Consider the following 16,580-nt stretch of genomic DNA (forward strand, 5'->3'; position numbering starts at 1 on the left):
ATGGTTCATCTTTTGAAGGAAAAGATGTTGGGAAAGCCAGTCAGTGGTGTTCAGCTTGTAAAGCTCACCACAGTGGACCATGTTTGGAGAAAACTAGAAGATGCGATAGGTGTGGTAAGCAGGGACATGTTGCTTCTAACTGCAAGGATAAGACTCGATGTTACAAATGTGGTGAGACGGAACATTTGATTGCTGATTGTCCTCGATGAAAAGATAATGCGCAGAAAGATGATACTCCAAAAGCCAAAGCTAGTGCATATCAGATGATTTCCGTGGAGGACGAGCTTGATGACGAGGTACCTAACCCAAGTAATTCCTTAGTAGATTAATCAATGTTACTAATGTTTATATGTTTATGTGAAATGTGTGTGTATTATGTGTTCATAGTTAGTATAATTATGCAATGATAGATTGTGAAGGAAATGTTGGATATTATGATATGTGAGTATAGTTAAAGGTACACGTGTGAGGAATGATATAGTTAGCATTATGGTCCGGAATATAATTGTAATTATATCATGATGCGGGCGTGTTCATTTGACGGTATTCACATTGACTAATGGAAGACATGAAATGAAGGGTGATGAAGGAAGAAATTGGTGGAAAATGTGGTGAAATGGTGACTTATAAGTGTGAAGGAAAGTAGTGAGAAGAGAAATGGAGGTGTTGATATTGTGAAATGATTCTGAGGACAGAATCCTATTAAGGAGGGGAGAATTTTAACATCCCAAAACTTTTTTACATTGACCGTTAACTTGCCGTTAGCGACCGTTAGATACTATGTGTTCTGTATGTGCTTATGTGAATTACGTGATTAACGTGAGATATGTGTTAAAGTGATTAAAGTAATGAAATTAAATTTAATAATGATTAATAAAGTCAATTAATGTTCCCGATAAGATATAAGGGTCGATAAGTGTTCCCGTAAGCGTTAAAAGAGCCGTTAAGGGCCGAAACGAGTTGTAACGAAGTGCGAGGGCTTAGATGTAAAGTTTCCAAAGTTCCTCCAGTATATATAGAGCATGTAGGTCCACCATAATGCTGGAAAAACATATCTAAACCCTAGAAAAGTCTTTCACACAAAACCCTAGGTGATTTCCAAGGATTCAAGTGATTTCGGTGGTGATTTCCATAGGTTTTCGATCCGTTTATCTTCCCTACAGGTATAACATCATTCCTTGATTGTTAATTAAGTTCTTTGGTAAGATTTTGTCAATATAATTCGGCCATGAGGGCTGGAGATGAGCAATATAAGTGTTTTCGGTTAAAAAGTGATGTTTTTGTGAATAAAGTCGTTAATTGACTTAGCTAGCAACATCAAGTTGCAAACTCTAATGATGAATTATGTTGTTTAGATGCAATAGAGTCTGTTTCAGGTGGTTAATTGGAAACCCACTTGATGTATTGAGATTTTGATCAACACGTTACCGATTTTACGTTTTTCGGGTGTGTTAAAGAGTGACTCATTGTTGTATTTGATTCAAGGATCAATTGGCGGTTTCATGGTGTTAATTAAGTCTTAAAAGATGTCTTAAAGTGATCTAGAAAGTTTCAGGTCGTATGGGTCTGAGATGAGTTCGAAACGAATGAAACAAGAAAATCCCGTTTTTTGATAAATCTGAAGCCAGTGCGACCCACTAAGGGTCAGTTTGGGGTTAGAGTGTCTTCAGTGCGACCCACTGAATTTTTGGTGTGCCCCACTAACTGTAGTTTACTGTTTTCGCTCTTTTTAACTCATGTAATGTATGTTTAATGTATAATAGCTTGTCGGGGATATTAAGCAAGCACTGTAAGATATATATAACTCATTGATAAGCTGTTCCAAGGTAAGATACATGACTTTTCTCACGCTGGAGGCACAACAAAATGTGGTTTTCTATAATTAACCTCTTAATTAGATTGTCTTATGTGTGTGGGGTTTTCCGGGTTATGCGGGAGGTTATGTGGGAATGTATGCATGTTGAAATGATTTATGTTGATGTGATGATGTTTAAAGTAGAAGTAAATATGTGCATATGAAGTATGATGCTTATAATTACGTTTTCATGATATGTTTAAGATATGTGTTGTTGATAATGTCGCTGAGATGCCTTAATGTTGATATGTGATGGCTTGTATGTGAGACTTAAGTATGATATGTCTAGTTCACTAGATATACATGGGAATTGTTATTAGTTATGCACGTTAGTGGGATTAACTGCAAAGTAGACGTGGGACTAATTAGGTAACGATTCTACCTAATGTTAAAGTAAAATGTGAGATGTGGGAAACCGTTCTAGCCTTAGTGTTTGTGTGTAAAAAGTAAGAAAGATATAAATACGTGGGAAATGTTAAAGCTAAATACATGAGATTAACGTGGGAAGTATTAAGCTTAACCCGTGCTAGTTGTAAAGCTAGTGCGTAAGACATGGGAAACCGTGCTAGTTGTAAAGCTAGTGCGTAAGACGTGGGAAATCGTGCTAGTTTTAATGCTAGTGCGTAAGACGTGGGAAATCGTGCTAGTTGTAAAGCTAGTGTGTAATATGTAAAGATGTAAGACGTGAGAATAAGTTGATTAAGATAAATACATGAATATGTGAGAAAGATGTACATGTAACTTAAGATGTGGGATTACAATCTGACATGGGATTTAATAAGATGTGTTGAGACGTGTGATAAGTATCATGTATCGTTGATAGGCACAATTAGGAGTATATACTCTACATGTGTTAATATGTATACGTGGGATATGTTTATGTGTGTTATGCCCAAATATGAGATGTTGATTTAGTTGTATATATATGTTGATATGATATGATGTGTTGGGATGTGGGAATAAGTAAAGATGGGATTATCTATGATTGTTGTGGATGATACGTAATGTGGTTATGTTTTGATAAGTAAAATATGACGAGGTTTTATGAAAGTAAAATGAAGAACGTTTTATCAAAATGTGTGTATCTTACTTAGCTATTTTATTAGCTAACACTTGCTTTTATGAAAATGTTGTGTTCTTCAGGAAAAACATATTTGAGCTAAGAAAGGATTAGCTCGGTGAGATGGGTAGATGCAATAGAGAAGACTAGCATAGTTTGTTAGATGTTTAGACTTCCCCTTTTAGCCTTATGTCTTGGCTACTTTATTTACGATTCATGAACATGTAACCATGATGGCATTTATGTTGGTGTCATAACTTGGATTTCATTTATATTGTTTTGATGATGCACGTTAGTAACACCATTTTATAAAGGTACCATCCGGTTACGGATGAAGCAGTTTTAAAGTGATCATTTTCCGCTACTTTTTAAACGCCGTTTGGAAAAGTTTTTTGAAATCCAAGTTTTTAAAATGACGGGTGTTACGCTTAAAGCATGTCAGATTGGTCTTATCAGTGGAAGAACTGGGTGCAGTGTGTCCAGTGGGTCTGTTAGCTCTGGCTTTGAAACGGTTAAACGTTTTAGCCATCATAGCCATCAGAGCATCATTATCAGTTTCATCATAATCTGGAGAGATTTTATTCATGACTCCAGAATCCATTAATTCAGACATCATCTTCTTCATCGAAAATACATTCTCGGAAGACATTAATGCTGCACATGGTGGTTCAGTATGACTAACCACATGGGAACTACTGGAAGCATGATTAATAGCATCTTTTTCTGCCTCAATTCTCTAGGCTTGATTCTCTTCAGTGAATCTGAAGGCTCCATACAAAGATGACAGAGTATGGGAATGCAAGGTTTTACCTTGTCCAACACCACGATCATATGAGAACATTTTGAAGGAAGAATATCACAAAATTTTTCAAGAAGTATGTCCTTGTCCTTTTCTACCCCAAGCCCTCTCAACTGGTTTATGATGGACATAAATCTGGTGTAGGTACCAGTTAATGATTCATTGGGTAGCGCAAAAAATGACTCGTACTTCTTATTTAAAGCCACTTTCCTGGTAACAATAGTATCATCACCACCTTCATACTGGTTCACTAGTTCATCCCACATGCTTTTGGCACTGGGATAAAGCACTAGTGTGTGAATAAGAGCTTTAGGAACGTCCCCGAGGATCATGACTTTTAAGGTAGTGTCAATATTGACCAGTCTCCTTTCCTCTTCAGACCAGTGTTCCTCTCTCTTTTTCCTCCCAGATCTTCCTCCAGTTGGATCAAGAAGTGGATTGAGAGGACTTCTAGGAATATAGGGTCCTTCATTTAAACTTTTAAGCATATTCCTCTCAATACCTGTAACATGTAATAACATCCTAGCTTTCCACGTGCCAAATTCATCACCATTCCCACTGAATTTGGGAACAGGAGTGTTTGAGTAGTGCACATGCACGTGTGGAGAAGCAGGAATAGGAGGTGGTGGTGGTGGATTATTGTTAGCATGGTCATTGGTTTGTTCAAATTCATTTATGGGTGGAGGTCCAGTATTTAAAGGGTTTCCTTGTGTATTTTCTGGGTTGGCCATCGCGAGAATGCAGATCTAGGCAAGTATGTTAGCCTTCTGCTCTGATACCAATTGTGAAGTCCTTCACTCAATGGTTTACCCACAAGTGTAGAATAACAAGTCAAGTAATCACTAGATAGGACTAGTATTAAACGTCAAGTAAGCACTCGATTGGACTAGTATTACGATAAATATAAATGCAAGAATATATATAACGTAATACGTACTTAAGCAATATAAAGATAAGCAAGTAAGTAAATGGTGAGACACAATGTAATTTTCAAGTGTATTTTATTTATTGATGTTAAATAAAATACAAGGTTGTTGCAGAATAAGATATTACAAAGTAAGTATCTAAACAACCTATGAATTACAAGTGATCTAATCTTTGCTAAATAAACTCTTTGATCGAAATACTTAAAGTTGTGAAGTATGACTGTTTAGATCGAGAGTATTTGAGCAAAGGCACCAAATTGCAAAAGTAAGTGATTTGGACGAGGAAGTGACTTGGTTACATGCATTTAAGTAAATTACTTTAATTCCTTAAAAGCTTTGATTAAAGTACAAGAATAAAGTCACATGATAGTGACTTGTCTTCTAATTATCCAACCACCTTTACATGCGTGTAAGGCTTTTAAAAAAAGACAAATGGATTGTCCGGTTAAAGGCATGTAAAGGTATAAAGTCAATTCCTCGTAATTAGTGTTCAGACTTGTAAGGTCTAGAACACTGACAAGGACTCCAGTCAGGAGATCTAGTAAGTCTTCCAGTGAGCTCCGCTATTTGTTAGACTTCTTTCTTCAGACTTCAGTCTTCGACTTCAGTGAGAATGTTCTTCAGTGGAAAGATCTTGACTGGAGTGAAGTCCAGTGAACAAATCTGGTGGAATCCAAATTTCTATACAAGTAAGTTGTTCACTGGTCTTCTCATAATTTCTGGACAAATCCTCAGAGGGCTCCAGTAGTCACGTCTGGAGCTAGTCCAGTAAATCTGGACCTAACAATGGTATTTGTGATATTACATGGTCTTGTCTTTTATGATTTGAACTCTTTGTATTTGGTTATTGTTAATTATATGCTGAAGTTGTTAATTGTGAATGGACAGTGCAATTTTGCACTATTCATGGTTGTTTTCATGACGTTTTAGAAGGAATGATGGAATTTTCAAAGGAAATGATACGACCAGCATCGCTTGATGTACCCTCAAATATGTCAAATAAACAAAGAAAGTTGAGAGAAATATTTCGGGTATACGACATATATACTTTTTTCTTTTTTATAACAAATAAAATTATAGATACATGTATGTAATTCTATTTCATTAACTTATATTTTAGGGGGCAATAGGTGCATTAGATGGGACGCTTGTGCATGCAATTGTGCCTGCGAGTGAACAAACTGCATATCGAGGAAGAGGAGGAGGTCGGTGCTATCAAAATGTGCTAGGAGTTTTTGATTTTAACATGATAATCACATTTGTTTGGGCTGGATGGGAAGGCATTGCACATGATTCTAGAGTATTAACGGAAGTTGTGTATAACCCGAGTTCCGGCTTTCCGTTTCCTCAACCAAGTATGTCTTGTTTCGAGTACTCTTATTATCATATTATCTTTAGAACAACTTTATATTAATCTTATTTTTATTATACTTAATCCTTGCACATTTGAAACTATATATATATATATAAACATATGTATTATATATAATATGATCAGTTTCATGTTAATTGTAGATGAATATTATCTTTGTGATGCCGCATATGCAAATACTCGAGGATTTTTGGCCCCTTACCGCAATACAAGGTATTGGTTAGCTGATTTTAGACGCCGACGTCCTTTAACTGAAGAGGAAAAGTTCAATCATGCACATGCACATGCACATACACATGCACAACTAAGAAACGTCATTGAACGGGCTTATGGTGTGTTGAAGGAAAGATTCCCTATCCTTGAACAAATGGCTCCTTATAAATTTTCAACACAAAGAAACGTGGTGATTGCTTGCTTTGCTATTAATAATTTTATTCGAAAATATAAGATTCAAGATGAATTGTTTTTGGAGTCCGACGAACATACTTCAGTTAACAACGCAGCACAACCCGTTGAGAATGCAGAAGAAGGTATGGGCGGAACACAATGGGGCTCTCAAAGCACACAATATATGACTAATTTTCGTGATGAAATTGCTAACCAAATAGTTACGAATACTTCAATTTGAGTTTGTTTATAACTTAACATGTATGATCATAAATATTTTGCTTTCTATACGTTTAAATAATTATGTAATTGTTTAAGTAACAGGTTATGTATATTTGGTTATGAGTATAGTGTTAAAACATATCTTGAACTAGTTTATTTAGTAGATTTTTTCTCAAGGCTTTTGGTGATTATGTTTGCCACAGTCAAAGTGAACCTGGAGTAAAGAGCAATCAGTTGAATCATGCTCACTTGTAGACACTTGTAGAGAGCATATTGCATCTTGAGCCTATTTAAGTATTTAATCAAAATTCCTATTTAAGTATTTAATCAAAATTTGTAAAATTCATCTAGACCCTAAAGTTTGTACCCCTTGAGCTGGATAGGGTCTAATACAATCTTTTTATAATAACTAAATGAAATGAGTTATGTCATTAAAAAAAATTGTGTATTTTTATGTCTACGGTGTTTTATGGTGACACAAGTATGATATGGGTTTTAATTTCTAAGATTACGGTTGCTAATAAAAAAATGATATATTGGTAAATTTGTAATTTTATTTATTCAGACGGTTTATTCAGTAAAAAAAAAAAACACATACTAATTATTTATTACCTAATCAATTCAAACATTCTTTATACATTCAGCTACTTAATAAACTAAGTACTTAATGGGAAAAAAAACAGGCCCTTAGTGTGTATAAAAAACAAACATAAATATAATACTTATAATCTCGTAATAGTATACCTAATGTTTCATATAAATATAATTAGCTTATTAATCTGCATATATTATGCGGATGCATATACTATGCGGATAAGGTAAAATTTGTTATGACAAAAAAATTTAGATGATGAAAATTTAAAAGACCATCTATAAATTATTAGAGTATTAAAAAAAATTAAAACATTCTTTTGAAAAAATGACATCATAAATAACAAAAAAAGAAATAAATTAAAAAAAATTGTTTATAACATCATAAATAAATTGAAAAATAAAACAAAAAATTTAAAGAAAAAAAATATGAAAATGACAAATAAGCTATTTTTATAGAATGCTTATGTCATAATAATGGTCTTTTATTTAAAGAAAAAATCTATAATTTATTTATTTTTACTTAAAATTCTTAATAAAGAGAACCTTTTTTATCTTCGACTATTAAACAGATTTCGTTTCTAACAAAGATAATATTGTTAGTTTTTAACGTCATACTTTCTTTAACTCCCGTGTCAACTTGCCAGATTAGTAATAAAGCTTACGTGGACATGATAATACTCCTATTAAACACACACAAAACCAGATATCGCATTCAAATAAGTATACATAATCGATTATACAAATATTTCAACCCACACAACAAATAACAAATCAAATTAATAGATACATAAAATCTTTGTGTGTGGGCTGGCAATTTCATGCAAATAAATCCATAAAGAGCTTAGCTTCCAATAATCTTATAATAAAGATTATTATTATTATTATTTAAGGTTTAAAATCACAAATCCCACGAAACTAAACTCCAAGTTCTTTCTTGCCTTGGACGAATGAGACAAAACCAAAGATTAAAAGGATTTTTAATCTTTCCTTTTTCACGATTGAACAAAACCAAAGGAGAATTCTTTTTGTCTCTTTTGTATTCGAAACCTACAATTAAACTAAAGTTAATTGTTATTTAATATTGTGTGTTCTATGTTCTACGGATGGAACAAAACTAAATATTAAGGTTTCTTTGTTTTTGAAGAGTTGCGATAGAAAGAGTTCGAACGGGTATATATAGGTTCTTTCCAACTTGGTGAACATGTTAGTATTGGGTTACAAAACACATATGTAAAACCGACCCCTATTAGAAATTAAGAAACATCCCTAATTTCTAATTTTCACTTGTCTATCTCTTTCAAAACCTTTAATTAATAAATGTATATTTAATATTTTACAAACGTTTATTTAATTATATCGTGAACATATTTATATAGAGTATACGTGTCATTTCGTATGACCCCGTATGCTTAAATATTTTTCGGACATATGTTTATATTAAAGTGATCATATTCCAACAGCTCTCACTTCAGTATGTTATAATAAAGGCAATAACATTGGTTAGTGTCTAGCAACACGCCAATGCTTCCAGAAATATCTAAGTATAGTTTCTTAAAGTATTTTGAAACAGATTCGGTGTTTACTATCCCTTTGTTTCAGATACCTTTGTTAATTATGAACATGGATCAAAATCATTCCATAATTTAACGATTCTGTTTCTCATTTCTATAACTAGCTAAGATTACGAAATTAATCGAGACCCATCTGGAGTTCATTTGGGTATGCGCATACAAGCATCTTAATTAATTAATAAGGGCGTCAAATGGTATCATTCTTTAATTGCAAGTTGAAGGAACAAATCTATTTTGACTACACGTGTTAGTCATGTCATTTCACTATATTCTTGAAAATAGCCCTTTGTTAATGTCACACCCGCCCTAGACGCGGTGCGACGTACATGGATTCATATCACAAGATATACTGACGACACGAAAATGTTGTCGTTTTTAAAATACGTTTATATCAAAAAATTGTTCACAAATTTATATTACAAATACAAAAACGTTATTGTTATTGAAAACATTTATTCAATATCAAACATTATTAAGTAATAGAGAAAGACTTTAGCAAGCTGGTGAATCTTTACTAAAGTCTATGGGTAGGCCAAAATCCATCATGTAATATGCAACAACAAGAGGTCCCATGCCCATACAGTATCTTTTAATTATCTGAAAATACATGCTAAAATATGTCACCATAATGTTAGTGAGTTCCATAAGTTTTCATATGGAAAATATAGTATTCTCAAAATCTCAAAGTTCAGAGTGACCATTGCCTTACCTCAATGTCAGGTGAGTATGATACAATATAAATCGAAGAGTATCATATGTTTTTGTACATAAAAATATAGATTATGAACCACAAGATTTCCAAGTGCGACCATTGTCTTTCCACAATGTCGTATAGATCAAACACAATGGATCAAATATAATGTAAGAGTAAATCCTGTATACATCAAGTTCTAAGCTCATGAACCGAAACTAGACAAGTGTGTGTTTGTTTGCCTTTAAGTAGGTACCTTGTTCAAGGTACCCTAAGTTTTCCATATATATATGCATCCGTCTATCCAGTTGGCATGACCAACCCAGATAGGGGTGCCTACCCTAATAGTACTATTCAATATACCCATGTTTATGTTTCCATAATTAATCGTTCATGATAAAGAGGACTTTGGGTGAACAGAACAACTTAGAAGCAACCATATATACATTTCTAGTATTCTTGTGTTCATCATAATAGTAAAGAGTTTGTATTTTACCCCAATGGTAAAACAAAGTGTAGTTACAAAATATATAATATAATATATAATATTATAAATATATATATATATAAGTATATTACATATAATATGACTTTGCAAATATACATATAAGTATAACAAGTAGGTTTTTTATGCATGTATCTTAGTTCCCAAATAAATGTATAAATAATTGAAAAGGGGAATATGGAAACTCACGATAGTAGGAAATAATAATGATCGAGTAGATGAAATGAGCCTTGTGTGGTTAAACTAAAGAGTATTTAGTAGATAACATGTAATTTGTATGATTATGAAGGTTAATCAAAGTGGCTATTAATAGCAAACGATTTCGAAAGCGTTCAATTAGTTTAATATTTATCTGTCATCCATTCACAGAAGGAATCATAAAAGAATTGATGAACTCATTTTGTGCGCTATTATATTTTATTCTTCGTTGATTAGATTATATTATCATTTATATTATACTACTCTATCTGAAAGTCACAACCAATATTTATGATGGAAAGTTAGCTAAATGTTTTATGTATTAGATATTACAACAGCAACTTGATTTAAATATATAAACTCCTCCTGATTTTTTAGTTTTTGTGGACTCCAATTGGTGATTTGAATTTGTTGATTTATAATTCTGTTTTCAACAATTATACAAATATGTATACAATATGTTATATTCAACAAATGTATAGAACGTATATAACTCATTATGTATTCCTAGTTGCAAAGTTAGGCCATGTCTTTTATATAGGGATAACTGTAGAAGATAGAAAATACCTTTCACTCAATTCACGATATTAGCAGTGACCTTTAAAACTTTACATTTTTAGAATAGACCTTTCATATATTCACGTAAATAGTAACATTTGCCACGCGTCTCCGGTGACGTGGAATATCATTTTTAATGATGTGGCAGTTATTAACTGACGTTGAATATCATTTTTAATTTTTACGCCTAATTTCGTTGCCTGGTCAATTCCCACCAAAAAAAAATGCTTCCCCCCAAATATAAAAACCCCAAATCGACACAGTACTAAACAAAATTAGGGTTTATAAACCCAATAACGATTACAGGCGATTTAGGGCGATTGGGCTAAGATCAAGGGTTCTAGTGGCATCCTCTCCAAGAAAAGGTTTCTTGTTTGACATCCATCATTCCGATATGTTTCTGAAACACCCTTTATCATATGTAGGTGGTAAGGTTGAAACACCCTTTGTCCAAGATGTCCACTCTTTTGTTAGCAGAGGAGGGTTACACTCACAATACTGATGTTGTGAAGATGAAGCCCTAATTTGATTTCTTCCATGGAGCCCTAATTTGATCGATGCTGATGAGGAGGTGGACATGGCCCCAAATCGATTTGGGTGTGAAAAACCTAATTTTGGTTTCTAGGATCGATTTAGGGGTTTTTATATTGGGGGGAAACAACTTATTTAAGTAGGAATTGACCTGGCAATGAAATTAGGCGTAAAAAATAAAAATGATATTCCACGTCACTTAATAACTGCCACATCATTAAAAAGTTCCACGTCACCGGAGACGCGTAGCAGATGTTACTATTTACGTGAATATGTAAAAGGGCATTTCTAAAAACGTAAAGTTTTAAAGGTCACTGCTAATATCATGAATTGTGTGAAAGGTGCTTTATATTTCCTGCAGTTATCTCCTTTATATAATATACCAACTTTAACTTTACCTAAATTAGGTAATTAATAAATAATTATTTCCTTATTAAATATATACGAGAGTAAGTACCCGCATGTTGCGGCGGTAAGATGGTGAGATGATAGGTCATAAAGTGTGATAGCCAAAGGCTTTAACCGTACGGGTTCCGCCCTCAGATTTAAAAATTCGTCGAAAGTATATCGAATGATATCTCTAATGAAAGAGCATGAAATTTTAAGAACACCCATATAATTTTTATAATTTATCGATGTACGGATTGTGAGATAAAAGATTTTGAATGAATTGGAGGAGTAAATGATTTATGGGGGGGTGAAAAAAAAGATGATTGATTGACATTTGAGGAGAGAGAAAAGGTGTTTGGTAATATAGAATTGATAGAAGGGGCATTTTGGGAAAGTAAATATTGAAACTTAAAATTTTAGATAGGGGGAATCTGCTTTATAATATAGTATAGATATATGTATAATATTATTTTTAGGTTCGGGATGTCATTCACTTAATGGGTATACGCTCCTTTATCAATAGTCTGCATAAAATTACAACGATGTTAACATAAAGGAAAACTTGACGAACAATTAGGTTAGTGTATTAGGTGTTTATCTATACATATGCATTTAAATAGCTACATATTAAAGAAAAAGAAAAATTGTATAAGTTTGATTGACCTGCAAATTTTTTTTTTCCAGGTGTTACATTCTCCCCATGTTATTGGAATTTCGACCCGAAATTTAATAAGAATTTACATCGATATGCCTACTGAGAGGTAATTACATATATCTTTATCTATTTTTGCTGAAATTGTTCAACAGGATATGTCAAATATATATATATATATACTTATTAATAATGATATTTATGGATAGGAATTTGACTTATCTTTTGCAAAATGTTTTAGTGAATTATTAAATATTTAGGAGGTTTAGTTAATTTTATTATCTTCGTAATAATATAGATTTATGTAAATTAAAAATATATTAATACGTGTATAAGGATTTTATCTTGGTACATGTATATGCATTTCCGTAATTTATTAAAGTATAAAACATTTATGTGTATATATATATATATTGATATTAAAAATACAAAATTTCAAATTTATCTTCCCCCCTCCTTTCCTTTTTCGGCCGTTGGAGCGGCTTTTTTTTTATTTTTATAAAATGGTAATATATACCAATAACACTACATATCTCTTTCATTTACCCTAACCATTTACACACCAATACTCTCCACAACTCTTACTACTTTCCTCAAATTCTACCACTATTACCACCCTCCTCATCACATACTTCATAAACCAAAAATTTACATAACAATGTTGAACCCTCTTATAATCTTGGTTTACTTGGGTATCATACACTGGTTATATGGTGTGTTACAACTTCCAATGAATGTAGCTTTCCCACTCCTGATCGTTTTCTTATTGATTGGTTTACCCCTTTTGTTTATGGTAACTAGAGTTAACTTGTATGGTTTTTAGATATTGTAATCGTTGATGTTGTATTTCTTGTTCAAATAAGGTCACGAGTTTCCGTTCGTGTATTGTACTAATTGAAATACAACTTTCTTTCTTTTATACCGCTCATTTATTATTATTTATTTATCAATTTAATATATATATATATCATCGAAAAATAAAAACATGCACTTATATTTAACCAAAACGGAAATTTCACAAACTAGGCATCTAGCTCAGTTGGTTGGGTGCGCGAAAGGGTGTGGCCTAGACCTGGGTTTGATTCTGGGGATAGCCGATTTCACCATTTTTTTTAAAATCAATATCTTACAAGTTCTACTATCAATTATACTTTGTGTGTTGTTTATTTATGTTTTCTAAATGTTAATTGCCCATCATAATTCTAGAAAATTAATTCTTCCAATAATTTAGTTTTTCAAGCTCTAAGTGTATTTTTATAATCGGATTTCCTAAGTATGGTTATGATAGTAATGGGCCTATCGATAAATTTTGATTTGAAGAGAGCTACGTGGGTTTATGTGAAAACTAGTGAAATGTTGCAAGCACATTCCTGAGCAAAATGAAACGTGCATGGAGTATTCTCTTATAAAACTAAGATTTAAGAGTGGCAAGGATATATTGGAATACATAGAAAGAAATTGAATATGACAGACTACCCATTACATATGAGCATGCTGAAATGGATGGTGAGCTTGTTGGTCATGTTCACCTCAACAAGAAACTCGTGTAGTGAATGTCCTTGCCAGCAGTCATCTTCCAACAACTAGACATTGTGATTGGAGTTATTTTGCCCAAGTATTACTGTTATCCAGTTAAAGAAGACGACACAAGCGTTATTTTTATTATTATTTGACTGATGATTTTCATCATATATTCTTAATTCACATCATTAAAGGCGATCCACGGTTTAAAGAAGTAAAGATTACTTTGTTTGGTAGTGAAACAAAAGTTTGGATCAAAGATTCATCTAGTGATCGGAAAAAAATGAATTGGCAATTGATGTGGTTCTTGAAAAAGAAGCAGTGAAGAAGAATGGTGATGTAGGGGGGATGGTTATGGATACATGTCTTCCTGTAATCCATTTAATCGATTCAACACGATCCATTTAATCCATTTTATTTTATTTTTAAAATTTTTTTTTAAAGTTTGTCTTTGGTAAAAAAATAAATATATATATAATCAATAATTACCAATTATTATAACAATGTTTGATAATCATCGCTGTAGCAGTAATTATAGATTGTTGTAGCCCTTGGATACCTGTCCGTTCTTACAAGTCACACTCACTCCTTCCTTTCCTGTATTAGAAACGCGTTTTGCGGAGTGAAAGTACACAATTTATCTTTCTTCCAATAGTTTATCGTAAATTGTTCACAACCAGCTTGTGTTTACTTCAAAATCTACAACCCTTTCTTTGGTATGTTCTCCTTTATTCTTTTATTCATGATAATGGTGACTATTTTATATGTTTATATGAAACATTGGTCTTTTAAGTTTTGTTTGCTCAGCAAATGGAATTTTTTTTATACCGATAATTGATATCGTTTATTTATCACAAGACAATGAAAAACTCCGATGCCTCTTTTAGTGATCAAAAAGGCAAGGGGCCATTGACTCAATTTGAACTCGAAAATCTTGATAAATGGGAAAACAATAGAGTTAAAAGGATCAAGTGGGAGGCCAAGATGTTAGGTATCTCATATGAAGACTATAAGGTGATGGTAGACGAGGATGCCAACCTTGTTGAAAAGCAAACTACCGAAGATGAAAAATTGGCAAAAATTTTATCTCAATTTTTAAAAGAAGAAGAATCTATTCTTGTAAATCGTCAAATAAAAGAAGATCAAAAGTTTGCAAAAGCCTTAGCTCAGCAAGAAGAAGATAATCTCTTACAAAGGGAGAAGTCCATCTTTGCCATGTCGTCTAAAGAAGAAGAAGAAGAAGAAAGTGAAAAAAAAGATCCTAATGTTCAATCCTTGAGGAGAAGAAAAAGAAATATTGCTGGTGGAAACAACATGTTAGGGTCGACCTTTGATAGAACTCCTAATTCTTGAAGTCAAGAGGGATTGAACATATTTGGAATCTGTTACAAATATTGTGTTATTTAATAAATAAAATCTTAAGTTGTCCAGGATAGTATTGTTGAGAATGTTTCTTGCGTATTTATTATGTTAATTGCCTGACCAATTTTATTGTAGACTAGAATAACTCAAGAGAGTCATGGACGCATGGCAAAACCCATTGATTGGTTATAGTGAATGGGGAACATCATTCGATGATTTTTGCCCAGACTGGCTTCTCTACAATATAGTTTCGACATCATCGCTAGAACCCCCAACAGAAAATGTCAGTGCATCATTCTCAAATCCTATTGATGCAATTCATCATGGGAGCTCATCTTCTAACTTAATAGAAACTTTTCATCAGGACTGGTTTCTCAATGTGCCAGAACCGACATTTCAGTCAGAACCAACAATTCAACTAGAATCGCCATTCTAACCTGAACTAAGGTAAAGGTGGATGGACCTCCACTTGTTGTACCTCCACTTGTGGGGTAAAGGTGGATGGACCTCCACTTGTTGTACAGTTACTCTTTCTATGTACCCATTGCCGTCTTTTGATGGTGCTAGACGTAAGGTAAGGTTGGTGGGAAGAAAAATGGGTCATAGTACATTCACAAAGGTCATAGAGAAATTGTTATTAGTAGGGTACGATCTCGATTGTCCAATTGACTTGAAGGATCATTGGGCTAAACTTGGGTCTAACAAGTATGTAGTGAATAGATAAATATGTGTTCTTTTATATTCACTGATTGGTAGTTATGTTATAAGGTAGAGTTATTCATCATCCCTAAAAGACAAGTATTACAGGGATGTATGTATTTTTATCTTATTTATTATTATTATTATTATTATTATTATTATTATTATTATTATTATTATTATTATTATTATTATTATTATTATTTTTTATACTTGCTTATGTTAGCTAAGCAAATAGGACCTTGCACTAAATTCACTCTACCGTCAATGTACAAAACCATTAAATCCAGACATATTCTGTAGCCATATATGAGAATATACATACGATATAATATCAATTAAACCTAGGTATGCAAGCGATATATATATATATATATATATATTATTAGCATGTATTATCAAAAATTTAATTCTAAGGCCTTATAATAGCATACTTCCTTATTTAACGCAATTGACTTAAGCTATTTTAATATACGATGTTAATAATGCTGCAGTCAGTATTATGCTACTATAAACTATCACATAACAAGTAGTCAAGTAAAAAGTTTCACCTAGTAGAAATATGTAATGTATATAGGTATTGTTCTACGCGGGGTTATAGTCTAGGTTCGTCAATTTGCAAGCTCGTTCACTATAACTTGTTGTGAAGTTCCTCACTTGATGGTTTAACCCACAAGTGTAGAATAC

The 16,580-nt window shown here is 32.8% G+C and overlaps 1 protein-coding gene across 1 annotated transcript; it reads left to right on the forward strand.

The window, feature by feature from the left end:
• On the forward strand, nucleotides 1–6,640 carry LOC122584294. The gene is made up of 4 exons (XM_043756525.1): nucleotides 1–114; nucleotides 225–296; nucleotides 5,761–5,995; nucleotides 6,156–6,640. The coding sequence occupies exons 1-4, from the start codon at nucleotides 1–3 to the stop codon at nucleotides 6,638–6,640; spliced, it is 906 nt and encodes a 301-aa protein (XP_043612460.1).
• Nucleotides 6,641–16,580: the final 9,940 nt, after the last annotated feature.

This window comes from Erigeron canadensis, chromosome 1 (assembly GCF_010389155.1).
Source record: "Erigeron canadensis isolate Cc75 chromosome 1, C_canadensis_v1, whole genome shotgun sequence".
NCBI classification, from domain to species: Eukaryota; Viridiplantae; Streptophyta; class Magnoliopsida; order Asterales; family Asteraceae; genus Erigeron; species Erigeron canadensis.

Bases quoted from the DNA above. Each gene is read 5' to 3' on its own strand.
- LOC122584294 (XM_043756525.1), top strand. From the start codon at position 1: ATGGTTCATCTTTTGAAGGAAAAGATGTTGGGAAAGCCAGTCAGTGGT. The intron at 115-224 runs GTAAGCAGGGAC...GATAATGCGCAG, and splicing joins TAGAAGATGCGATAGGTGTG to AAAGATGATACTCCAAAAGC. The intron at 5,996-6,155 runs GTATGTCTTGTT...TGTTAATTGTAG, and splicing joins CTTTCCGTTTCCTCAACCAA to ATGAATATTATCTTTGTGAT.